This window comes from Ailuropoda melanoleuca, chromosome 13 (assembly GCF_002007445.2).
Source record: "Ailuropoda melanoleuca isolate Jingjing chromosome 13, ASM200744v2, whole genome shotgun sequence".
NCBI classification, from domain to species: Eukaryota; Metazoa; Chordata; class Mammalia; order Carnivora; family Ursidae; genus Ailuropoda; species Ailuropoda melanoleuca.
This window is the reverse complement of record NC_048230.1, coordinates 11,311,632-11,337,707: the sequence shown is the minus strand read 5'-3', so window position 1 is coordinate 11,337,707 and position 26,076 is coordinate 11,311,632. Positions and strand designations below refer to the sequence as shown.

Sequence of the window (26,076 nt, the reverse complement as noted above, 5' to 3'; positions counted from 1 at the left end):
CTACACAGAGAAGGTGACATTTTCTTTAAAAGATTTTATTTATTTATTTATTTGAGAGAGAGAGAGAGGACATGCCCACATGCATGACTGAGAGGGAGGGAGAAGGGTAGAGAGGGGAGGGAGAAGCAGGCTCCCCGTTGAGCAGGAACCCGGCTATGGGGCTCGATCCCAGGACCTGGAAATCATGACCTGAGCCAAAGGTATACACATTAACCAACTGAGCCACCCAGGTGCCCCAGGAGGTGACATTTGAACAGAGATTTGAAGGCAATAGCCAACTGGATATCTTGGGAAAGAACATTCCAGCCAGACAGAGGAAACAGCGAGTGAAAAGGCCCTGAGGCAGGAGTGTGCTTGACAGTAAGAGAAAAGCAAGAATGAGGTCAGACAGGTAACAGAATGGACAATGGGAGTAGACCATAGTAGGCCTTGTAGGCCCTTGCAAAATCTTTGGCTTTTAATTTGCAAGAGATGAAGAACTGCTTCAGGGTTTTATTTCTTTGTTTTAATATTTTATTTTTATTATTTATCTATTTATTTATTTGAGGGGGGAGGGGCAGAGGGGGAGGGGTAGGAAGAGGGAAAGAATCTCAAGCAGACTCTGCGCTGAGTGCAAAGCTCCACATGGGGCTCAATCCCACAGCCCTGAGATCATGGCCTGAGCCAAAACCAAGAGTCGGATGCTTAGCCAACTGAGCGACCCAGGCATCCCTTAATATTCTTAGAGCAGTTTTAGGTTCACAGCAAATTTGAACTAAAGATTCAGAGATCTCCTGTACACGAGCATCCCAACACATGCACAGCCTCCTCACTACCCACACTCCCCACCAGAGTGTTGCAAGGACACATCACCACCCAGAGTCCATAGTTTACACTAGGGCTCACGCTTGACGTTGCACATTTTATGGACCTGGACACACATATAAAAATATATATCCACCATTCTAGTATCACGCTGAGGATTTTCACTGCCTCCAAAATCCTTTGTGCTGTTGGAGGGTTTTGAGTGAAGCAATGTCCTGTGATCTTCTGTTTTGGAATTCTGAGATCCTACTAAATTTGAGGAAGGAGTTAAGAGGGCTGCAAAACCAAGACTGTTGCCTATTTTGCCTCCAGGCCGCCCGCTGGTCCCCCCCACTTGCCCCTGGTCTCCACCTCTGCATGCGCCCTGCCTTGCTTGGAAGAATGAGGCTGTTCCTCTAGGTGGTGACGCCGCCTCACACACAGGGACACTTACTTCCCCGTTCTGCTCCCAGACGACCAGACCTTTCCCTGGCACCTTGTCAGTGAAATTGCTCAGGAGTCGGGAAAATTGGAGAGGCCCTCCATCGTCAGGGACACCGTCCAGCCTGCTCGCCCGTCTCTGGCAAATCCTCCCTGCTTTGTCAGGACTGTCAGGGGCCACTGGAGCGAGGCCGACCCCCAGACCCCTACTCCATCTCGCCACTTCTGGGAAGCAAGGAGTATGAAGAACAAAGAGCGCTGTGGTCTTCTTTCCCTCTTCACACTTCCGTGTTCTTGTTCCTCAAGTCTAGATTGATATTCATTTTAACACTTAACCATTTTGATGATACTCACTCTGGAATATGAATGGAGGGAGGGGGAGGAGAAAGGGTCACACTCATACGGTCACCGTATGCTGCTGCCTCAGGCAGCCTTCAGACTCTCCTGCGCTTTTGGAAAATGATTGCACCTGCTTTCCTTCCTGGAGTTGACCACCGTCCACACGGTCTTACTATCTAGAAACAGGTACCATCTTCACTTCCATCTCCTCCCTCTTTTATCTTTCACACCTGTCTCTAAAAACTGCCCATTGTATCCTAGGTAATGTCACAAATTCACCCCTCTCCCTTTTCTGCACATCCTCACTGCCTTTGTATATCCCCAGGGTAGCAAATACGAAAAGTGAAGCAAGTCAAATGGGTGATATAAATGAGGGAAGAAGGTCAGTGTGTGAGGCAAGAGGGAGTGGTGGGGACTGTGGTGAACTGGAAGGAGTATCAGTGAACCATGAGACCCTGCTGTTCAGTCCGTCTGTGGGGAGCCCCAGCCTGTGGGGAGGCCCCAGCCACATGCGGCAAGTTGTGAAAAGCCAGAAACCTGTTGCTGTTTGTTGTTTTTAATGTGAAATGTACCAGGTTGATATTGGCAACTGATTTTTTAAAAAAATGTTTTAAATGATAAGAACACAAGGGGGCAAACAACACACTGGTGGTCCGAATTCAGCGCGAGGCAAGCGGATTTTTGACCACCAGTCTGAACCGTCATTCTAGCTATGACTATTGATGTGGTTTCTTCTTTGGTCTCCGGCCTCTCCCACCTCCCACTTCCACACACTTTGCTCGTGGCCCGCAGAGCTTCTCCCCAGTCGCCAGGTAACACCAGCTCGTTCCACTGCTTGACGACTCCCTTGCCACGGTCCCCCCAGATTACCCAGGAGACCAAGTGCAGATGACTGAGACAGGCTGCCGGACTTCTCCCTCTTTGACTCCAGGCCCGCTCCCTTCCCCACTACGCCCTCCCAGGCACAATTCACTCCTTTCTTACAGGCCAAGGCCTCCCCGCGTACCTCTGTTCAACCCATTGTAATGTCTATCTACGTGTGTCTCCTGCACTAGATGGCAAAGCGCGGTCATTGATGCAGGTGATCGTGACCACCCTTATTCATCTGTGCTCATGGGGGGCACCTGCCGCTCAGAAGGTAGCTGGCAAATATTTTTTTAATAAATTAAAAAATGAATGAATGATGACTGTTAGCCAAGTAAGGTAGAACTGTCTTAAGGATGTTTATTTCCCCACCCCATTGATACGTAACTAAGACCTGAGCATCCTTTTGACAAAGACAGTTTTCTTCTTTCCCCTAATTGGCCCCCAGCCCCCTGGGTGCAGAGCTGTTGGAGACAAGTGCTCTGGGAGCCAGGACAAGCTGGCCCCCCATCCCAGCTGGCTGTTCTTAGGGGCAGGTCTCTGGAGTCTCTGGGGCTTCCTTAATCCTCTTTCTCTTGAGTTTTGTTTTGTGAGGAAGTTTCCTTAGAGAACCTGAAAAGGGAAGGTGACACCTCCTGATAACATCACAAACAGTAAGAGAATCTCAGCCTGTGACATGTAGGGGAGGGTGGTGGGGACTGAAGGGAAGAACGACAAAATCTTGTCTTGCAACCTCTGTCCCTTCCTCTTTTCTCACAGAAACCTGGTGGCGGAGGAAGACAGTATCACCCCGATTTACAGATGAGGGAGCTCACCCAAGCTCAGAGCTCACCTTGCCCAAAGCCCCAGGCAGGTGAGGGGCAGAGTCAGGACTAGACCACATTTCTTGACCCTGAGTCCTCCCCACACCCATCTCAGATTCCATGCCCCGGTTCCCAGGACTTGGCTGCCAGACCGTTTCAAACCCCCGCTGCCTTCTTTCTACTTGGAAACGGACTTATGAACATGGTGCCAAAGAAACCACGCACGTTACATTTAGTATCACAGATGGACTCAGTGATTGACCAAAGCCCGTTCATGGTGGGTCCACCAGACAGCATGTGTTTTGTCATGTAAGCCAATGTGAGGAACAGGCAAACAAATGTTTAACAGGACTTCTTCAGGACTTTGGATCGAAAGTCCTGTTTACGCACAGAGGAACAACCTTAAAAAATGACAAAAGGAAGCAACAAGCTTCAAAAGTGGAACATTCTGCAGAACAATGGTCAGGGTGTGCAAAGGGGACTTTGTCAAGTTCAAAGAGATGGAAGAAACATAACCAGGTGCAATGCATGAGTGGGAAATCAGTGCAAAAAAGGTCTTTGTCTACTGGGAAAATTTGAATAAAGAGCATTTAATCCAACAATTAGATGAAATGAAAGCACTGAAATGGAATGCTGATCTAGTTAATTGAAAAAAGCAGGTTCCAATCAAAATCCTATATGCAGCGAGGTCTCATTTGGCTAAAATACATGTGTTTATATCTATAAAAAACATTTGGAAAGCGCCAGCAATAGTGAGGACAATGTATGTTTACATTTTCCTATTTTTGCTTATTGGCATTACCTTATTTTCTATGCTATGCTTATGTTTGTAGGAATAAAACGTTATTTTAAGAATTACATGAAGACCAACGTTCTTAACCCACCATCCAAGGCTTTTTCCTATTACCCCCCTATCCTGCACTTCCCCAACGTGCCCTTCCATTCACCTCCAGGCCCAGACTGTCTGCTCATCGCCCCTCACCTCTGCACACACCTCTCCTCCCTCTTTCCCTCCCTTGCCCCTCTTCCCCTCCTTCTCCTTTTCCCTTTCTTTATTTTTTATTTTTTATTTTTTTTAAAGATTTTATTTATTCGACAGAGATAGAGACAGCCAGCGAGAAAGGGAACACAAGCAGGGGGAGAGGGAGAGGAAGAAGCAGGCTCATAGCAGAGGAGCCTGATGTGGGGCTCGATCCCACAACGCCGGGATCACGCCCTGAGCCGAAGGCAGACGCTTAACCGCTGTGCCACCCAGGCGCCCCTCCCTTTCTTTAAAGTCTGTCCCAGAGTTGCCCTCCTCCAGGCAGCCTGTCCTACCCTTTGCCCTATGGCCTCGGATGGCTCATTCGTAAAAGGGGGATGATAACAGGCATCTCCTGAGGCCACTGCAGGGGGTAGGGTTAGGTGAAATGGAGAGAAACCAAGCACCTGGTCTGGGGAGAGGCTGGCCCCAAAGCCCAGAGCTCCACTTTCCTTTCCTGAATCGTGAACTGCATGGCCTACATCATCTTCCTGATGGACTGGCCTTCATCCCATTGTATATTTGCTTCCTCAATTTAAACTATAGTCATCAGGGCCACGGGCCCACAGAAAGCCCTGGGCCTCAGGAACTGCCTGACTCATGCCCACTGCCCCTGCCCCGTTTTCACTCCTGCTCTGGAACTCGGGACAGCTGTGACTGGTGGACGAGGCCCTGAGTGCTGTGGGCCTGCCTCAGTCCCAGCCAGCCTGACCCTCAGAGGAACACCTGGGGCCAATTTAGGACCACACTTTGAAATCCAAGGCCACCCTGTTCGCCTTCACTTTCTCTCCCAGTAGCGAAGCAAGAAGAGCTAACTGTGGTCCCAGGAGCCGGATCCAGAAGAGTGAGAGGTAAGTGGCTCCGATATCTCTTTGTACCTCCGTGCACAGGAGGGGCCTTCATAGGTCCCAACCTTGGCTGGGACCCCTCACTGAAGAGTCTCTGTCCCCTCACCGCCTCTGTCCAGAGGGCCAAGCAGTGCAGTCACTGCAGAGACCAAGGCTGCTGTGAAGGTCATTCCCAGGCCATCTGACTCGACTTTGACCCCACTGTGGGAACGAGCCACTCCCTGAGACTGTACCCCACCCAGCACCCGGAGCAGGCATCCTGCCACTGCTTGGACACTTCCAGGGAGTCCCCACTCCTGACTGCTGGCGACGGTCTCTGCTTCTAGTCCTATGGGAAAGTGGCTTCGTTTAAACCGTTCACAGAAAAGTGCAGGATCCAAAACTATATGTATCGTGAGAACTCCGGAGGGAAATCATGCAGAACGCTGAAGGAGACAAGCCAAACTCTTAACAGGCATGGCCTTGGGGGATGGGTGGTTTTCCTCTCTCCTGTTTTACACTTATTATACATTTCAAACTTTCTATGATAAGCATACCCTCAGGGAGGGGGAAAAAAAGAGAAAAGGAAGTGCATCAGGGGAAAGAAACAGGGACAGAAAGAGACGCGCCGGGTTAAAGGGAAGATGGGGAGGGGAACCTGTCTGGGGGCTGCCGTGGCCCCTCCCCGGGCACGCCCCCACACCTGAGGGCATTACCTTTCCGGGCCCGGTGCGGGGCTGTTGGCTCCCCCAGCCGGGAGGCCTCTCCGCCCGGGGCCTGCACCTTGGACAGCCTCTGCTTCAGGCGGCTGAGGTTGCCGTGTAGCCCCCAGGCGCTGCAGAGCTTGAGCAGACTGTCCTCCCAGTGGGCCAGCGAGGAGCTCTCCGGGGCGTCCGAGGGGCAGAAGTCCGCCTGCAATGGGCCGTAATGTTGAGGAGAGTGTGGAGAAGAGAGCGCCCCACGTTCGCATAGAGCCCCAGCCCTGCCCTTGTGAGGAAATTACTGTGGTCTGGGCACCTCACCCCCTCACCCAGCAGGAGGAACGGGTCACAGACGGGGAGAGAAAGGACCGTGGGGACACTGGGGCCAGGCTGTGAACGGTCTCCTCTTGGTTCTTTACTTTGATATATATCCTCCAGCTCCTTTTAGAGTTATATATATCTTATTTAAATTCTACTTAACATCGTGTAATATTGGTTTCAGGCGAATTCAGTGATTCAACACTTCCATACATCACCCGGTGCTCCTCACAAGTGCTCTCCTTAATGCCCATCACCCAACTAGCTCCTCCCCTCCCCCTCCCCTCCAGCCAGCCTCAGTTGCTAGAGTTCTCCACAGCTCTATATTAAGAGTTCTCCACAGTTAGGGGCGCCTGGGTGGCACAGCGGTTAAGCGTCTGCCTTCGGCTCAGGGCGTGATCCTGGCGTTATGATCGAGCCCCACATCAGGCTCCTCTGCTATGAGCCTGCTTCTTCCTCTCCCACTCCCCCTGCTTGTGTTCCCTCTCTCGCTGGCTGTCTCTATCTCTGTTGAATANAAATCTTTAAAAAAAAAAAGTTAAAAAAAAAAAAAGAGTTCTCCATAGTTAAGAGTCTCTTAGGTTTGCTTCCCTCTCTTTTTTTCCCCTTTCCCCTAGGTTCATCTGTTTTGTTTCTTAAATTCCACACGAGTGAAATCATATGGTATTTGGTTGCTCTTTTCATTTAGCATAATACACTCTAGCTCCATCCACGTCATTGAAAATGGCAAGATTTCATTCTTTTTGATGGCTGATAAATATCTCACATCATCTTTATCCTTTCATCAGTCAATGGACATTTGGGGTCTTTCCATAATTTGGCTGTTGTTGATGCTGCTGCTATAAACATCCGGGTGCGCATGCCCCTTCAAATCAGTGTTTTTTTTTTTTTTTAAAGATTTTTTTTTTTTTAATTTATTAGACAGAGATAGAGACAGCCAGCGAGAGAGGGAACACAAGCAGGGGGAGTGGGAGAGGAAGAAGCAGGCTCATAGCTGAGGAGCCTGATGTGGGGCTCGATCCCATAACGCCGGGATCACGCCCTGAGCCGAAGGCAGACGCTTAACCCGCTGTGCCACCCAGGCGCCCCCAAATCAGTGTTTTTGTTTCCTTTGGGTAAATACCTAGTCATGCAATTGCTGGGTCATAAGGTAGTTCTGTGTTTAACTTTTTGAGGAACCTCCATACTGGTTTCCGCAGTGGCTGCACCAGTTTGCATTCCCACCAACTGTACATGACGGTTCCCTTTTCTCCACATCCTCGCCAACACTTGTGTTAGTTTTAGCCATTCTGACAGGTGTGAGGTGGGATCTCATTGCGGTTTTGATTCGTATTTCCCTGATGATGGGAGATGTTGAGCATCTTTTCGTGTGTCTGTTGGCCTAGAGTTATAGTGTCTTATGCATTTGTTTGTAATAAAACAATGGTATTTGTTTTTAGGTCCTTGGCAAAATTAAAATTGAGAGCCTAAAAATATCTTTTGAAATTTTCCTGGCCTGTGAAATCCAGGAATCACTAAAATGACAAGAGGAGGATTCACTGAAACGATCCACCCATTCATGTTCCGAGGAAGAAACAGAGACCCCAAGGGGGAAGTGCTTTGGTTAAAGCTGCATAGAGTGGGGTGCCGTAGTTAGAGCAGGGCTTTCCTCTGAGCCAGATTACGCTGGAACCCGGCTCCTCCCCCCACTTGCTATGTGCTCTGGCCACGTTGCTTCACCTCTTCACCTCTCTGCGTTTGGCATCATTTACACACTGTGGACACTAATTGTAATTACCATGAAGGGTTACTTTTGAAGATTATAGGAGGGAACGTAAAGGGCCTGGCACAAAGAAACTGTTACCTATGATTCTTGTTTTCAACTAGTGATTCTCAAAGTGTGCTCTGTGAACCCCAGGGGTCCCCCGAAATATTTTGACCTTGCTGACCCCCTGAAAAGTGGGGTCTACTCAAAGTGCACGAGGAACAACGGATTGTAATGTAACCCAGCGTGAAAAGGTCATTGATGCAAATCTTAGAAAGCTACATACTGTATGATTCTAGCCGTATGACATTCTGGAAAAGGCAAAACCATTGAGACAGTAAAAACATCAGTGGTTCCCAGGAGTTTGGAGAGAAAGGATAGAGGGATGAATTCGTGGGGCACAGGGGTTTTATGGCAGCGAAACTATTCTGTAGGAATAGGATACCGTAACGGTCGATACATGTCAGTATGCATTTGTCAAAACCTAAAGGGGGTGCCTGGGCGGCTCAGTCGGTCTGCTCAGGTCATGAACCCAGGGTCTTGGGATCGAGCTTCACGTAGGGCTCCCTGCTTGGTGGAGAGCTTCTCCCTCTCCTCCCCACTCATGCTCTCTCTCACTGTCTCTCTCTCTCTCTCAAATAAATCTTAAAAAAAAAAAAAAAAACCTATAGAACGTACAACACAGAGTGGGCCCTGATGTAAAATATGGACATTATTTAGTTAATAATGTGTCATAAACAATGTGTCAGTCCTGGCTCACTGATGGTAATAAATGTGCCTCTCTAATGCAAGATGCTAATAACAAGGGAAACAGGAGGGGTCAGTATATGGGAAATCTCTGTGCTTTCTACCCAAATTTTCTGTGAACCGAAAACTAAGAATATATCTATATTTTAAAACATTCATTGATATGGTTTCAGATTGCACATCGTTACTAACCAGCTGCCACTTGCAGGACTTCGGTGCGGTATCCAAGAAGAATATCCACGACTATCTGAAAATGCTAGTAAAATACTCCTTTTTTCTCTAACCATAATCTGCACAGGCTAGGTTTTCTTTTTCTTTTCTTTAAAGATTTTATTTATTTGTCAGAAAGAGAGAGAGCACAAGCAGAGGGAGAAGCAGGCTTCCTGCTGAGCAAGGAGCCTGATGCAGGACTTGATCCCAGGACTGTGGCATCGTGACTTGAGCCCAAGGTAGGCGCCTACCCGACTGAGGCACCCGGGCTGGGTTTTCTTCGTGTACTTCAACCAAATCACATAGCAGAAGGGGCTGCAGAAGCAGCTGTTTTCTATTAAAGCCAGACACTACAGAGATTTGCGAAAATGTCAAACAATGCTACTCTTCTCACCAACTTTTTTTTTTTTTTTTGGAAAATATAGATTTTTCTTGTAAAAATTGTTTATGTTAAAATGTAACAGGCTCCTTGTTTTTATTTTTAAATGGAATAGTGAGTACATATTTTGAATTGTTTCTGTAGTTTTAATTTCTAATAGGGCAAATCTCAATAGCCATGACCTACATAAACGAATGCTCTGGGGGCTTCTCCATAGCTTTTTAAGAGGGGGAGCATGACTTGAGTCCACAAGGTCGGAGAGTCACTGTTTTTGAACACAGCCAGGCCAGGCTCTGTGGACAGCCCTTGGGGCCCTCCCCAGGCTGCCTGTGCCTCTCTGCCCGGCCTCCACACCCCCACCCACAGCTTCCCAGGAATGTCCCTGCACTGTCAACACCGGGGTATGGGTGTGGAGTGTGAGGAAGTACCGAGCACTTGAAGCCGAGCCTCTGCCCTCTTCAGCCCACTTCGCCCCTGGTCGGGATAAAGGGAGGGGGTAGCGGGGCCTTCCTGAGGCAGTGAGTGTGCAAAAAAGTCGAGGGATGCTGGCGGTATCAGAGGGCCCCTCAGCCCCAGGCCACCCCCCACAATCCAAGAACACAGCAGCCAACCCTCAGCTGGGCCCGGGAGGAGCCTTCCCAAGCGCCTCACCAGGAATGTGGCCGCCTGGTGGCTCTTGGTGTCCTTGTAGAGCCGGCGGAGCTGTCTGGCCTCCAGCTCTGAGAAGAGAGAAACGAACCGCCAGAGCATCCTGTGGGGGAGAGAGCAAGGCTGAGGGAGGCCAAGCGCAGCCCCTCTCCCTTCGGCATCTGTCGTGTGTCCAGCACCTACCCAGGGCGAAATGGGCCACATGCGGCCTCCTTGGTCTGGGCGGGGATGTGGAGAGGTGGAGATCTGCTAAACCTTGCACACACACCCCTCCCGGTGATGGACACCCACACCACACAGCAGTTGTTCAATCAGAGGTCGTTCTCCACAGACTTGGGAGAGTCCTTTGTCCCCTGTGTGCAAGCTGCCCTGAACCAGTGCTGCCCTGAATACCTAGAGGACCCTGTTCTCTCCACCCCTTCTTCACCATGCTCCCTCCAGGAGCCTCACTCTTTCACATAAAGATGAAGGACTCAGGGATCCTGACTGAGGTGTGTCCTTGAATGAGGGGGGCCCAGGAGTGGGTATAGTGGGAAGGGCAAGGAGGCTGCCCTACTTCTTCCAGTGCTTGACTTCCCAGGTTTGGCAGTAGAGCCGCAGAAAGGAGTTGATGTGGTCCCCTAGGACCACCAGGCTCTGCTTCATGTACTTGAGCTGCTTCTTCTGGGGAAGGTCCCTGGGCAGGTGCAATCTTCGCAGGAACTTCTTCAGTGGCCTTAGATATTCTTTACACTGAGGAGGCAACAGGTGAAGTGAGGGGTCAGAGGAGAAAAGAAGAGGTAGAAATGGGTAGCCCCAAGTAACCAGCAGCCCCAGGAAGCATTAAGTGGGCGTTAAGGAGCGTTAAGGAGGTTCTCATCAAGGTCTTACCCCACTTCCTTCCCAAGAGCATGACAAGTGGGACAGTAAGCTCTGGGTCTGAGGCCTGCCAATTTCTGACCCAGGTCTCCTGGCCTGTAGGAGGGACAGGGTCCCTTACTCACAATTTTGAAGGTGTCCTGGCCCAGGCCCTTGGCGTGGCGTATGAGAGAATCTGCAGGGGGGGTGGTGCCAGAGCTCTTCTCTAAGCAGGGTACATCTGTCACCTGGGAGGAGTCAGAGGGCAGCAGTCAGCTGGGGGGCTTAGGCGAGTGCTCCTGAGGGGGGCAGTGCGAGGCAACCAGTTCCAAATTCCAGCCAAAGCCCTTCTCCATTTTCCCGGGGACCTCTCCCTTGGCCCAGCCCTGAGGCAAGTAAGCTCTTAGCAAAGAAACCCATCCCCGAAGATCGCTGCTTAGAAAGCCTAGAATGCCCTACCCATTTCTGTTATAATTATTATAGCACAGTATTGTGGCTAATTTTGCAAAGCACTTGATAAACATGAACTCATTTTATTCTCCTACAAATTCTGTGAGGTGAGATATCATTATCCCTGGTTACAGACGAGAACGCTTGGAGGCACCAAGAGATTTAAGGAACTCCTGCTCCTGGAACGAGCAGGGAGTCATTTACTCATTCATTTGGCAAACGTGTATTGAGCGCCTAAGTCCCAGGCCCGCCGCTCACCGGCAGCATCAAGCCACGAGAGTGGGCACTTAGAAAAGCGTGTGACAGTGATGGTAATGAGCAGCAGCTTTCTGACAGCAAACACGGGGCCAAAAAAGCTGAAAATTAATGATGACAAAGTGACTGTGAAAGAATACTTGAAGTCAGAGCACAGCATCAGAGTGACACGGTGGAACTTGTGACACGGTGGAACTTGTGACACGGTGGAACTTGTGACACGGTGGAACTTGCACCTGACTTTGCAAAAGCCTCAATGCAAGTGAGCATTAACCCTGCCTGTGTTCAAGGGGAAGGAGCAAGCTCCAGGCCCAGACCACTCCGAAGGCGGAGACCAGGTTCAAGGGGAAGGAGCAAGCTCCAGGCCCAGACCACTCCGAAGGCGGAGACCAGGGAAAGGGAGGAAGGTAAACGGAGACAGCATGGAACTTAGGCCCCTCCAGGCCCAGGAGCAAGGGGACTTCGGCGGATCGACTCCACGAACACACCACTCACACCACACAAGGAAGCACGCAGACCATAACGCAAGTGCACACACACACACACACACACACACGGGCACTTGTGTCTCCATAACCAACAATCATCTTGCCAGGAATATATGTCCTTATCCATCTGTTTGAATGAATTCACCTTCTCTTGTTCTTTTGGTCTCCTGCCAGCTCATATACGTCACCATTATTCCTTCCTCTTCTCTTCCCTGAATTTCATGTTCTCTGCTTAGCCCCTCAAGGACCCCCCTTCTTCCCTCCCTCACCTCCCTAGCCCCATTTCACCTTCTTTAGTAGCTTGTCCCCTTCAGCCCCTTGCCCATCTGAGGCCTCCATCTCAACAGGTGCACTGGCGGCCTCCAGAGTGGCCCTCCTTGTGTCCCCTCTGCTATGACCTACTGCTTCTGTGACCTGAGTGTCTCGGGGAGTGCGCAGGTTGGCTCCAGAACTCGGAGCAAAACCAAGGCAACCGCCAACACAGAGCCTAGCTCCCCTCCCCCTCCCATGCGCTTGTTCTTGGGGGTGGCCACCAGCCCCCTCCTTCAACTGGGAACCGCACTCCGGAAGCGAGCAAGATGTGTCAGGTAGACCCAGGGCTTTGTCAGAGCTCCGCACTGGCCAGGGGGACTGGCACCCCTTCTCCCAGGAGAATGGTCAGATGCCGGTGATTGTGACCCCTGGTAAGGCCTATGAAGTGATTTTCCTGCGTGTGTATCATTGATGACTCCTCCGTTACACGGTGGGCTCCCCGAGATGAGGGCCATGGTTTATAACGTTTCTTTCTGGTTTGGGGACAAAGGTCTAGAGGGTGCCGGAGGGAATGGAATACAGTAAGCCTCTACTGAGACGGATCTTTATTCCTCTGTAGCCTCCCGGAAGTTAGTAAGCTAACTGCGTTGGTTGGGCGTTGGTGGGGCGTTGGTTGAGTGGTGGTAGTGTTTCCAGGGAGGGTGCAAAAAATACAAGCTACCATGTAGTATCTCAACTGAGCCTCGCAAGAGTCCTCCGAGGCGGGTACCCGCAGTGACCCCATTTCACAGAAGAGGAGCCGAGAGGCCTAGAGGTCCGGTGACTTGCCTTAGGTCCGCGGCCACCAGGGGGCGCGGGGCTCTCGGTCACAGACGCCGCCCTCCGGGGATCCGAGGCCGCGAGAGGCATTGCTGCCGCGGGAGTCCCGGCGTCTCCCTGGCCCGTTCAGCCCGGAGGCTCTCGGAGGCGCGGAGTTCCAGCCGCGGCCTCGCCGCAACGCGGCCCCAGCGCGCGCTGGCCACCTCCATCCGCGCGCGGCGGGGTTCGGCGCTGATGGGACCGTTGCGGCCTCCGCTTACACACCCCGTATCTTCTTCCCGGGGACGCTGGGCTCCACGTCCTGGCCCTTGCCCTCGTGTCCTCTAGGCCCGGAGTCCCGGCCCCCCCAACCCCCCAGTCCGTACTTCCCACTTCCTCCCCCTGCCTTCGCCAGCACCAGGTCCCCCCGACCGCAGTGGCCAGGAGTCGGGCTGGGATCCCCACCACGCCCCGTGAAGTCCTCCCAGGCTTCCCTCTCGCCATCTGGCGGCGGTACCTGCACATGACAGGGACCCTGTGGCTCGGGACGTGTCTAGGGGAACGTGGCTCTTCTCCAAACTGGAAAGCCTGTTGTGTCTGAGCATTAATCCAGGACTATTTTGCGACTATTAAGAAGGAAATTGTATTGGCAAGAATAAGGGAAAAGCGGCTCTCTTATACACTTCTGGGAACAATGCAGAATGCTAAATGTACATTCCCTTTGGCCCACAAATTCTACTTCTAGGAGCTGGTCCTAAGGAAAGGTGATGGTGCATAAGGACTGTTACAGTAGTGACAATTTGGAAACAATTGAAGTGTCATCAGTAGGAAAGGGTAAATAAACTGTGGAACTCCAATACTTTAAAATATTACTCTATTAAATAGTAAATAAAATTAATTTTAAAAATACTTCACTGAAATACTAATTATTAAAACATTACACCTACATAATGTCAATTAAAAATTTTAAAAATTATTACTTTATATTTAATAACATGGAAAACAAGAACTAAAACAGCATATCTGGTATGATTCCATTTTTGAAAGTATGTATTTAAGTCTTGAAGGATACACTTCAAAATATAAAGGGTGATTTTTCACTTTTTTTAGCATATTGTCTGCATTTCTAAAAATAATATGCTTTACATTTACAGTTAGAAAAAAAGGAGAGCTGAGTCTCTTTTTTAAAAGTTACTGATAAGGAATAAATAGCATCATTAAAAATATTATATAATGCTGGGGCGCCTGGGTGGCTCAGTCCTTAAGCGTCTGCCTTCAGCTCAGGGCGGGGTCCCGGCGTTCTGGGATCTAGCCCCACATCAGGCTTCTCCACTGGGAGCCTGCTTCTTCCTCTCCCATTCCCCCTGCTTGTGTTCCTTCTCTCACTGGCTGTCTCTATCTCTGTCAAATAAATAAATAAAATCTTTTAAAAAAATAAAAATAAATTTAAAAATGTTATATAATGCTAAGTCTAAAAACACAGCACAAAAGAGTATTACATTATAACTCAGATAAGTTGACATGAATATGGACCAAGACTGGAAGAAAACAGCAGGAAAAAGAAACAAGGGATTGAATATAGATATAGATATAATATCTATTCCTCCCTCTGCCCCAAATATTTACAATTCAGAAGGGGGAAGGAAGTCAGAACCTTAAAGTTTATCTTTCCCTGCCTGCTCCTTCATCCCACTCCACTTCTCTTTTTCCCTCTCAGAGCCTCCCAACAAGTCCTAGACTCTGGATACCTGCCCTGTTCCCATAATGGTTTTTATTATCAACCATAGGGAGTAGCCTGAAGAGACAATCGAGCCTACCGGCAGCTAGGAATATGACTCAACACTCAACGTTAAAACAAAAATCCATTGCCTTTGGGAGACATTCTTCAAAATCCAATTGGTTAGCACAAAATGACACTATAGGGCAAGTCAGCTCATTGAACTGAGTCATTCCTCTAATATTTAATTTTAAAATCTCCATGTGCCACATACTTCAGGCAGGTGGGGTGGGGAAGGTGAAGGTGAGGGTGTTACTTTGTTCACCCTCCACTCTCTGCAGGTTGGAATAGCCTTGACGGTATGGGCTGGTTTCATAATCATCATGTCTCACCCCTACCCTCTCGTGACAAAAATCTTGTTGTATGCCCTAAATTCAGGGGACAGGGAAAATGACTCTTGGCATCTACTGTCTACACTTCCTCTCATAGACTTGAAGATCTTTCCATCTCTCTCTCTGGGTGAAACAGTGACTCAGAGACTTCTTATTCCCCTAAAGAATTCTCTCTCTATCCTTTTTTTAAATAAGAAACCCAAGGGTATCTTAGCATTCCCAAAAGAAACCTCCTGATCTTGTTCTGAATTATCCAATTATCCAATTAGAATTGTATCAAGTCTTCAAGAAAAGGAGGGCCATTAAAATTCCCACCATAGCTGGAGTGCTGGGTCTAGAGGAAATGTGACAGTTTCCAGTTGAGGGCCGAGGCATCCCTAATCCAAGGCCATGAGGGACTCTATCACTACCTAAGGCAGAGTCTCTTGACATGGGGTCCTCTGATAGGCCTGAGGGAGTCAACAAACCCTTTGAAATTCTTAACTAGCAAGTTAAGGGCTCATTGCCTTCATCAGGTAGCCAGGTCTGTAGCCCTAAAGAAGTTAAGAACCAATGATCTAAAAGGTCTAACCTAAGGGTGTAGACCTTCTTCTCAGCAGTGGTTTTTCAGATGGATCTTTAAATCTGAGCTCATGGAAGCCTGCAAATGGAGGTCACGTGAGAAATGCCAAAAACATAGTTAACCTGGAGAGAAACATGATAAAGGAAGGAGGCAAGGGGGTTTCCAGTCTAACTAACCGTATTCCAGACCTGACCCAAGAAACCAGTGACTAAGGAGAAGGCCAGTGAGATCCTTGACCATGTCCAGTAAGGCTGACGTACCACACCCCCTGCCAGCCGCCTGCGCCCATCCCTCGCCAGCAGGAAGGCAGCTCCCCCTGCACGAATCGAGGGTGAGAGCCTGTCCGGATGGAGCCTACGGGCATGACACCTTTCCCTCTCACCCTGGCAGGACACAGGCACGTGTCTGCACGCTGATCACGAGCGTCTGTTCATCTCCTCTCCTCTCAAAAATATTTGGTACTTTTTTCTTCACTCCTATCTGCTATTTACTGTAGTTTTCCATTTCTGGAGCCCTGGTTTAATTTCACTTTGGGTTTGTTTTTTTTTTGTAGCAATGTTTTAATTTGGGCTTTATGTGCTCTAAAAATATCTTGTCAGGATATCAAAATAGCACCACAGAATGGCAAACTTATAACTTCAGAGCATGCTTCTAAACAATTTAATGATATGCAAGCTTCTGAGATGGTGTTAAATTTCTGGGCCTAATGATTTCCACTTGCCTCTCTCTGGAAAGTGTTCTTTCCTAAGATGGGAGGCAGGGAGATGTGCAGGAGGAAATTGTATGGTCAACAAATATTGGAGCTGCGAAGGATTTTGGAGAGAAAAAAATGCCACCCCTACATTTGCTACAAGTCCTGCAAGTTGACCTCTCACCGTCTCTCCTTCAGGGCACCCCCTGCCTTTGGCCGAGATTGGGTGGTACTGGAGGGCTAAAATCAGGTTTTCCAGACGGAGAAAAATTCCAATGAGAAAAATCACCTCACCTCAGACTTTCAGAACCAGAATTTCCCAGGAGGGCCTGGGAATCAGTAGTTTGATAGATCTCAGGCACTTATCATCAGGCACATTTGGAAGATGCTGTGTGGCAAGGTGAATCCCAAATTGGCCCTTGTTTAGATCGAACTGGGTAAATTTTGGACTCTCCAGTGTTGTGCCAGAGCTGGCTCTAACAGGCTCATGAGAGCAGATTATTAAATTTTTAGGAATTTTGCCAGCTGTTTGTTAAACACAGACATTACTAAATGATATTAAAGGCAGGGACTCAAATACATACTTGTACACTAGTATTCACAGCAGCTTTATTCATAACAGCCAAAAGGTGGAAACAACGCAAATGTCCATCAACAGACGAGTGGATAAACAAAATGTGGTCTATCCATACAATAGAATTTTATTCAACCATAGAAAGGAATGAAATTTTTATACATGCTGCAATATGGGGATGATCCTTGCAAACATTACGCTGAATGAAATCAGCCAGATAGCAAAGAACAAATATTATATGACTCCACTTCTAGTAAATATCTGGAACAGGAAAATTCATAGAGATAGAAGTAGAAGTTACCAGCATCTGGGAGGAAGGAAGGATAATTACAGAGTTTCTGTTTGGGATGATGCAAAAGTTCTGGAAATAGCGGTGATGGCGGTACAATATTGTGAGTATACGTAATGCCACTCATTTGTACACTTAAAAATGTTAAAATGGTAAATTTACTGTTACGTCTATCTCGCCACAATAAGAAAGTAATTCTGTAAAAATTAAATATCAACTTACAATTAAAGAAATTATATTGAAGACAAAGTAAGAGTCCACGGTCAGCCCTCCCTGGTTATTTTTCTACACTTAACAGGTACCTTTGCCCTCGCGGTTATTTATGTCTGTTGTGTTGGTGACGTAGAAACACGCTATCTACGTGTTAGAGAAACGCTGCCGAGCGTTTCTTGCCAACTGCACGTGCAGTGATGCTACCTCGGTCCCTGGATGTTGGCCATAGAGGGAGTATTTACACGACAGAAATAAAAACCACTACAAATCAGGGTCCTCGTCTCCCCACCAAACTGTTCGTGAAGCATTTGCCAGCACACCACTCTTCCCAAACCATAATTTCCTCAACGGCAAAAAGGAAATAACAAAGCTTATCACACAGAGTTTCTCTGAGGATTGAAGATAGTTCGTTGTGTGAGTCGATAGAGGTTGACTAAACTGACTGTGGTGATCATTTCAATATATATACATGTGTGTCAAATCATTATGCTGTACACCTTAAATTAATACAATGTTATAAGTCAATTAAGCATTAAAAATTTTTAAAAAGATTTTTCAGGTGAAAGGGCCCATCGGTGTGCCTGCCACATAGGACGGGGTTGGTTAGCTCTCGCCTCTCACTGGAGACCATGCACTCCTCGAGGGCAGAATCCCGCTCAAATTAGCTTTCTATCCTCCAAATCTCTACTGTAGGGGCTCAAGAAATGTTTGTTGAATTGACTATATGAACGAATGGATGGCTGTTCCCGAGACAAATGTTCTTATCTTAATATTTTATTATCTTAACATATTATCTCAACAGAGAACACCAGAATTACTTTTAGGAAAGGAAACAACTTCACTAGCTGGGGGCACAAGGTGAGATCTGAGGTCAAGGCAGGAGTCCTATCACGAAAAAGAGAGAGTTAAGCTGCTTTAAAAGAGAAAATGAGAGGGGCACCTGGGTGGCTCAGTCCTTAAGCATCTGCCTTCAGCTCAGGGCCTGATCACAGGGTCCTGGGATTGAGCCCCATATCGGGTTCCCCGCTCTGCTGGGAGCCTGCTTCTTCCTCTCCCACTCCCCCTGCTTGTGTTCCCGCTCTCACTGGCTGTCTATCTCTCTGTCAAATAAATAAATAAAATCTTTTTTAAAAAAGAGAGAAAATGAGAATTTGGCCTTTGTTTTTTTGTTTTTTTGTTTTTTTTTAAATCTAGAAAAGGATGGCAGAAGGGAGAGGAAGAGAGAGGGGAATTACAGAGATAGAAGCCCTCAAAGCAGATGACGTGAGGCTGGGTCACCGTGGGATGAGGTGGAGGCTGGGTAGGCTGAGTGCGACACTTCCAGTAAGGCATGCCTGGGGAAGGGTGACCCATGGATGAATATGGGTTGTATTCATTTGCTGTAAGGTATGAGATGAAACATTTCATTAGAACCCTCCACATCAGGAAGCCTGGGTGGCTCAGTTGGTTAAGCATCTGCCTTTGGCTCAGGTCATGATCCCAGGGTCCTGGGATCAAGCCCCACATTGGGTTCCTTGCTCAGCGGGGAGCCTGCTTCTCCCTCTGCCTGCTACTCCCCTTGCTTGTGCTCTCTCTCTCTCTTTCTCTGACAAATAAATAAAGTCTTAAAAATAAAACAAAACCCTCTGTGTCTACCCTACTCGACAGCTTTGGATTTGTGTCTGTTTTAGAATGAGATGAAGAAAAAAAAGCTCGGCTATTATCCTATTTTGGGCCCAGGCTGCCAGCAAGAGATAAGAAGCAGCAACAAGCTATGGTACAGAGCAAAAAAAATGTGCCAGAGGCAAGAAGGGCGATCAGAAGGGACCACCATGATGACATAAATTCCTGGGAGTTTGTGGAGAAACCTGGAGAAGCACTTTAGACTTCCATGGTTTATAGGTTGCAGAGCTGAATCAATTTTCTCTAGATTTTAAAGAGCTGGTAGATCTTAGCTGCCAATGGATTGCATTCACTTATGTTGGAATTTGTATAGCTATGTAATGTTCCATTGCTCAATCAGTGAACAGTAATAAAATACACTGGCTTATTCCTATAGCTCAAAGACTATATTCTTTGCCTTTTTTTTGGACTCCTGCTAGCATTAGGAATGTTCTGGGTAAATCCATAAAACCTAAGGCCATTATAATGTCAAGTTACCCTACCTACTCTCTTACAAAATGTTTTTTGATGTCCAACAAAATCTAAGATATCTAAAGAACAGAGTAGGAAAACAGAATGGTAGTGGCTTTACAGTGGAGAAGCCTGCTAGACACTGCATTAACCTACTGATGACAGTTAACGTTACCAGTGATGTCATGTGGGTAACATATACTCCCAGATATGATGCATTAATGAGAAGAGGACTTCATCTCTGCGGTATTTTTTTTTTTAAGATTTTTATTTTAAGGGGTGCCTGGGTGGCTCAGTCGTTAAGTGTCTGCCTTTGGCTCAGGGCATGATCCCAGAGTCCTGGGATCGAGCCCCACATCAGGCTCCCTGCTGGGAGCCTACTTCTTCCTCTCCCACTCCCCCTGCTTGTGTTTCCTCTCTCTCTCTGTCAAATAAATAAATAAAATCTTTTTTTAAAAAAAGTACTTTAATGGAAAAACTGGTAATGTCCAAAGCAAGCCTAGAATTTAGATACTAACATACCAATGTCAACTTCTTAGCTTTGACAAGAGTAGCATGGTAATATGTTAACAATGGTGGAAATTGGGTAAGGAGTACAAAGGAACTTTCTTTTTTTTTTTTTTCATGATTTTTTATTATGTTAGTCACCATAGAGTGCATCCCTGGTTCAAAGGAACTTTCTATATAGTCTTTTCTGTAATTCTGAAAGTATTTCCAAATAAAAAGTTTATTTAAAAAAAAAAACACGGAATTACATGGCTTTTCGTCTGGCCCAGGAAACCCACATATCTTATGTTTTGAGCTTTTCTGTTTCAGAGAATATAATTATATGGTTTATTTGTGTCAGCTTACGGAGTACATTTCAAGGAATCTTCATTTATTCCCATCGGCAAAGACACAATAACACCTTTTTTTTCTAGATCTACTAGCCTACAAAAAAGAAATACCTTCACAGTCTAGGAACCTGGTCCAGGAAAGGCATTCTCCGTTAAGTTGTTTCAGTAGGATCAAACCTGACCTCTTTCCAGGCCTGCACTCTGGGATAATTACCCACGGATGCTTTATTTGTGCAACAGTAATATATTGAGATTCAGTGCACCTCTGTGCAGAACTCTGTCCTGAGTACTTGCATAAGAAAGGCAAATTGATACAACTGAGGTGACTGCACTAAGATTATGGCCAACCTGGGAACTTCTCCTGGGCAGCCAACAAGCCTATGACGGCCATGAATAAATTTGTTAAATGACCGGCTTGTGCATTCTAACCTGGGACTCCTACTAGTGATTATTCTCTGTTTGGGGATTGTGACAGTGGCTAAAAAGACCAGCTTTCTATTTAAGTGTCCTTTTCAAACTGGAAACATGAGAAGATTGTTTCTCGGCAGCCACTATTTTTAGAGTATGCGCTCTGGGAGCACAATGATGGTGCTTCAAGGGAGCTAATCCCAGTCTCTTTTGTTACAGGGAAACTGCCGTGCATCCTTCTACAATTTCTCTAAATAAGCCGAGCCACACTTACAGATGCCTTTGGTGTGGTACATACATAGCACAAAGACCATTGAAAAGCCGTGTTTCAGCACAGCCAAAACCCCCTCTAAAAAAAGGATCTTTCTCAGACTAGCTCTTTAAGGAAATGAGACGTGGAGGAATATAGGGTAAAATGGGAAGTGGTGGTGCCTTCTCATAGAAATCTGGGCAAAGGGAGAACTAAAGGGTCTAAAGGGTCTTCTCTCAACCCCCAAAAGTTAATACAAACATCAAGTTAGGACCTTTCCCTGGAATTAAAAATATTAAAAGATTAATGCTCAGGACCTATGCCGTGTGCATCACATTAAAAAAAAACTTTTTACTTGGAAATAGTTTCAAGCTTACAGAAAAGTTGTAAAAAAAAACAAAAACCCAGAATACTTGTATACCCTTTACCCAGATTCATTAGTTAACATTTTAATCAATTTGCTTTATTATAGCATTCTCCCTCTTTCCCATTCTCTGTCTCTTCACACGTGTACACACACACACACACATACATATAATTTATGTATTCCAGAAAAGTGTGTTTTGTGTGCATAAAAACTTTTTTCCTGAACCATTTAAAAGTAAGTTTCATACATCATGGTCCATTTCCCCTAAATAGCCCCAGTGTATATTTACTAAGAATAGAAATTCAAGTCAAGAGATATTCTATTTGAGCGTCCTGGCTGACTCAGCTGGTGGAATGTGCAACTCTTGATCTCAGGGTTGTGAGTTTGAGCCCTACATCATTGGGTGCAGAGATTATTTAAAAATAAAATCTTAAAAAAAAAAAGAGGTGAGAGAGACTATATTTGAGGAAACACACCCAAGGAGCCTCATTCACACCTGGACCTGATCTCAATGATGAGATCCGACAGTCCAGGCTTGAACCTGATATCGTAATGTGCATTTTGGAGAAAGGGGTGGACATGTATTGCACACAGGAGAAATGTAATTGTTGTGACCAGAAGGCAGGCTGTGGCACAGCAAATATTGCTGGAGCCTATTTCCCCTCCCCTTGAGCCCAGGCAGAACTTTGTGACTCCTTCAATGACTAGAATGCAGCAGAAGTGACATTGTGTTACATCTAAGGCTAGGTCATAAAAGGTGATACACCTTAAGCGGATTCCTCCCTCCACTCCACACGCATACCTACACGCCGCTCACCTTTGGAAACTAGCTGAAGCGTTGTGAGGGAAGAGGAAGCACGTTGTTTCAGCCCACAGTTCCAACTAAGGTCTCAGCCAACAACAGGCACCAACTGTCAGGCATGTGAGTGAGTGAGCCTTCAGAGGATTCCACTCCCTAGCTTTCAAGCTGTTGCCACTGACCAAATGGAGCAGAGGTTAGCTATCTCTGCTGAACCTTGCCCAAATCACAGATTCATAAACAAAATAAATATTGTCATTGTTTTACGCCACTAAGTTTTGGGGGTAATTTTTTCTGCAGCAATGATAGAATCATAATCCCATACAATGGCACGGGCACGCTCACATGTAGAAACGAATATATATGTACTGGCATGTAATTCCACTTCGTGCTCTAGTACTTCAGAAGAATGAAAAAGTTTGAGATCAATGAGGGATGGAGTATTGAGGATGGAGAAAATCCTCATATTAATGTTTGCATAATGCCAGATTGGGTGTAGTTAATAAATGCACACAGTGACCTATAACTAGAATTTAAGTCTGCCTACCTTTGTTTTTGTTGCATATCCATAGAAACTGGAAGATTTGGGTTAATTTAGCACTGTTTTTGTGTAAGGTTGCCCATGAGTCTAGTACATGGTCTGAGCTACTAATGAAGAGAGTTTTTCTGAGTGGGGGAAATTGAACCCTTTCCCTACGGAATTTCTGGGGACAATCTTAGTATCTATCAGTTACTCCCTCAGACTTTGGCATGAGTTAATTAGGATGTCAGTATTATTTACTAATGTACACAAAAATATGTGGGCCTAAACAATCTCTCTTGAGTGACATCCAGGCTGAAGTTCATGCATAGGTAGAAATCTGTCTTCAACCATTAATTATCATACTTATGACCAATTCATTCTTGTAGAACAAATTTTAAGGGTGCCTATTGTCCCCAGAACCTTCAGACAAGTCCATTGATAGAGATCACAGCAAAATAGAAATCTGATGAAAAGCAACTAAGCTCTTAAAATCTACCTGAAAGCATTCCTCAAATGCTTATAATTCTTACCAAGTGTTAGAGGTGAGAATTATTATGTTGCTAGTTAATATTGCATTCTGATTTTTCAGTTGTGTTAGTAGGTAGATTTTTTGTTCATTTAAAGTGCATTTCTGACGAGGCAGAGCTTCTTGTCTTTTGAGTTCTACTTTATACATTTGTGTCTTTATTCATATTTGCCCCTTTTCCTGGAATGCTCTCCCCCCCACCCCACTCCTTTTTTAAGATTTATTTATTTAATTAAGAGAGGTCATGGGGGGGTAGAGAGAGAAAGAATCCTCAAGCAGACTCCCTGCTGAGTGCCAAGGCCCCACCCCAGGACCCTGAGGCTACTGGGGCTTGATCCCAGGACCCTGAGATCATGACCCCAGGCAAAATCAAGAGCTGGCCACTCAATGGACTCAGCCATCCAGATGCCCCTCTGTTTCCCCCCTTCTTTGCTTTCCTACCTCACTGACTTCCCTTTCTCAGTCTTCTTGCTAGTTCCCCATCTCTGAACTTTTAACGTTGGAAGCCCCAGTTACCTTGGGAGTGGATCATGTCCTTGGAGATCTCATCCAGTTTCATGACTTTAAGTATCATGAATCTCTAATGACTCCTCAATTTATACCTCCAGCCAGAACCATTTCTCACTTCAGAGACAAATATTTAACTCTCTATTCAACATCTCTGCTTGGATGTCTAATAGGCATTTCAAAAGTAACAGATTCAAAGCTGAGCTCCTGAACTTGTCCCTCAAACCTGTCCCTCCTATTGTCTTCTACTGTACATCTCAGTGCATATTAACTCTAGCCTACTTATTCCTTCAGCCACCAACTCTGAAGTGGTTTTTCTCTGACACATCACAATTCAGTCTATCAATAAATCCTGTCGGCTCTTCCTTTAAAATATTATCTTGGACCCAGCCTCTCACCCCTTAACCTTCCCTGCCTGGATATCTGCCGGAGCCTTCCAACTGGTCTCCCTGTCTTTACCCTTTCTTTCTTGCTTCCTTCCTTTCTGCCTTTTTCTTTCTTTTTCAAGTAAACTCCATGCCCAATGTGGGCTCAAATTCACAACCCGGAGATAAGAGTCATATGCTCTCCCAGCTGAGCCAGCCAAGTGCCCCTCTGTCTTTACCCTTTCATCTCTTCTTCTCTCACTCCAGTTCATTTTCAACACATCAAAGAGATCCATTTAAAGTGTATGACAGATCTCGTCTCTATGCAAAATCCTGTGATGGCATGCAATTTTCTAAATAGTAACAGCCAAAGTCTTCAGGGAGGATGAACCTCCAACCACTTCCCTCAGTGTTCAGTCATACTTGCTCCTTGCTGATCCTATACTGGCCAGGAGGCTCTTGCCTTGGTGCCTAGGATATCCACAAGATTTACTCCATCATCTCCTTTAGATCTTGGCTTAAATATCACCTTTTTGCTTCTCTCTGATTATTCTATTTTAAATGACAACCTTCATCTCAGCACTTTCTGTCTCCTTTCTCCGCAATTTTTCTCCACAGAAGTTGTTACCAATGGACTTACCATTATTTTACTTACTTCATTGTCTTTCTTTTTCCACTAAAACATAAATTTCATAAGACCAGGAATTTTTCTTTTTCCACTTCCATATCTTCAGGACCTAGGATGATGCCTGCTACATACCAGGCACTTTGAACTTGTTGAAGGAGTGAATGAATGGCAGATTTCTTACTCGGTCCTTCAAGACTGCCATCCTCCAAGGCTTCCCTCCCTCCCCCACTCCTTTATTTTGGACTCTCCCTATTCTCAGTTCCCATAACATACTATATTTGTCTTGATCATAGTATTTCCTAGAGCCTTTAAAAATAATTCATCTTTGTATTCCCTAGGGTTTAGCACAGTCCCTTGCACACAGAAAATGCTTAATAAATTTTAAAAATGAACTATTTGCAACATTCATACCAAATGTTGGGGCAGTGAGATGTTAGATAGACATGAGTGAGAAACTGCTCAACTTCCTCTGTTTTTATATGAATTTCCTTCCTTTTTCAAATAAACCCAGATTTGATTCCACCCCCACCCCCAGAATGCCAGTAAATGAATATAATTGCCAAAAAACTTTTGGCAAAATGCTATTTTATAGCTTTCAAATCCTTTTGGAAGAAAATATTGGGATTTTTAAAAATCTTACTTGTTGGATCAGGACCACCAAGCAAAAAGTTTTACCTAAATCTAGATCACAACTCAAATACTGCATATCTAGCTTCACCTACTAACTTTTTTGAAGACTAATGATTTACCCCATCCTCACTCCCACTGTGAATGTCAGAGTTTTTGAATTACACCACAATTACTAGCTATTAAATACCTACGTGCAGGCAGGTATGTCTCTGTATCAGAAGTTTTGATTAACACACTTGATTTTTTAGAGCAGTTTTAGGTTCGCAGCAAAATTGAGCAGAAAGTACAGAGATTTCCCATATAATCCCTGTCTCCACGCATGCATAGCCTTTCCCATCAAAATAATAGTTATCAATTGAAAGGAAGCCTGGAATGAAGAAAGGGAGGACAATTAGACAAATAGCAAATCGGTAGTTCAGTAAAAGGTGGAAAACAGAATAGAAGCATTGTATTTAATAGCCAAGTGAGTAGGGGGCGCCTGGGTGGCAAAGCGGTTGAGCGTCTGCCTTCAGCTCAGGGCGTGATCCTGGCGTTATGGGATCTAGCCCCACATCAGGCTCCTCTGCTAGGAGCCTGCTTCTTCCTCTCCCACTCCCCCTGCTTGTGTTCCCTCTCTCACTGGCTGTCTCTATCTCTGTCAAATAAATAAATAAAATCTTTAAAAAAAAATAGCCAAGTGAGAAAAAAACTCAGCCTGACCTAAAAATAAAAAGATTTGAGCTGGCAAAAGAATGTACGTTTCAAGAGATAATGAAATAATAGAATTTAAGAACTGGATAAAG

The 26,076-nt window shown here is 46.2% G+C and overlaps 1 protein-coding gene across 3 annotated transcripts; it reads right to left on the bottom strand.

The window, feature by feature from the left end:
• Positions 1 to 2,762: 2,762 nt before the first annotated feature.
• On the bottom strand, positions 2,763 to 13,286 carry C13H17orf64 (chromosome 13 C17orf64 homolog). Of its 3 annotated transcripts, none has more exons than XM_034641913.1 (6): positions 12,936 to 13,286; positions 10,809 to 10,910; positions 10,382 to 10,557; positions 9,829 to 9,928; positions 5,795 to 5,990; positions 2,763 to 3,039 (listed from the first exon to the last, which is right to left on the bottom strand). In XM_034641913.1, the coding sequence occupies exons 1-6, from the start codon at positions 13,014 to 13,016 to the stop codon at positions 2,954 to 2,956; spliced, it is 741 nt and encodes a 246-aa protein (XP_034497804.1). In that variant the 5' UTR covers positions 13,017 to 13,286; the 3' UTR covers positions 2,763 to 2,953. The 3 variants fall into 3 exon arrangements, with proteins under 3 accessions (XP_034497804.1, XP_019659515.1, XP_034497805.1); XM_019803956.2 differs by lacking the exon at positions 12,936 to 13,286 and adding an exon at positions 12,144 to 12,321; XM_034641914.1 differs by lacking the exons at positions 2,763 to 3,039; positions 5,795 to 5,990 and having other exon boundaries at positions 9,249 to 9,928.
• Positions 13,287 to 26,076: the final 12,790 nt, after the last annotated feature.

Coding starts and splice junctions, on each gene's coding strand:
- C13H17orf64 (XM_034641913.1), bottom strand. CDS start 13,016: ATGCCTCTCGCGGCCTCGGATCCCCGGAGGGCGGCGTCTGTGACCGAG. Junction 10,558..10,808: donor GCCAGGACACCTTCAAAATT/GTGAGTAAGGGA, acceptor TTGCCTCCTCAG/TGTAAAGAATATCTAAGGCC. Junction 5,991..9,828: donor ACCAGGCGGCCACATTCCTG/GTGAGGCGCTTG, acceptor GGCCCATTGCAG/GCGGACTTCTGCCCCTCGGA.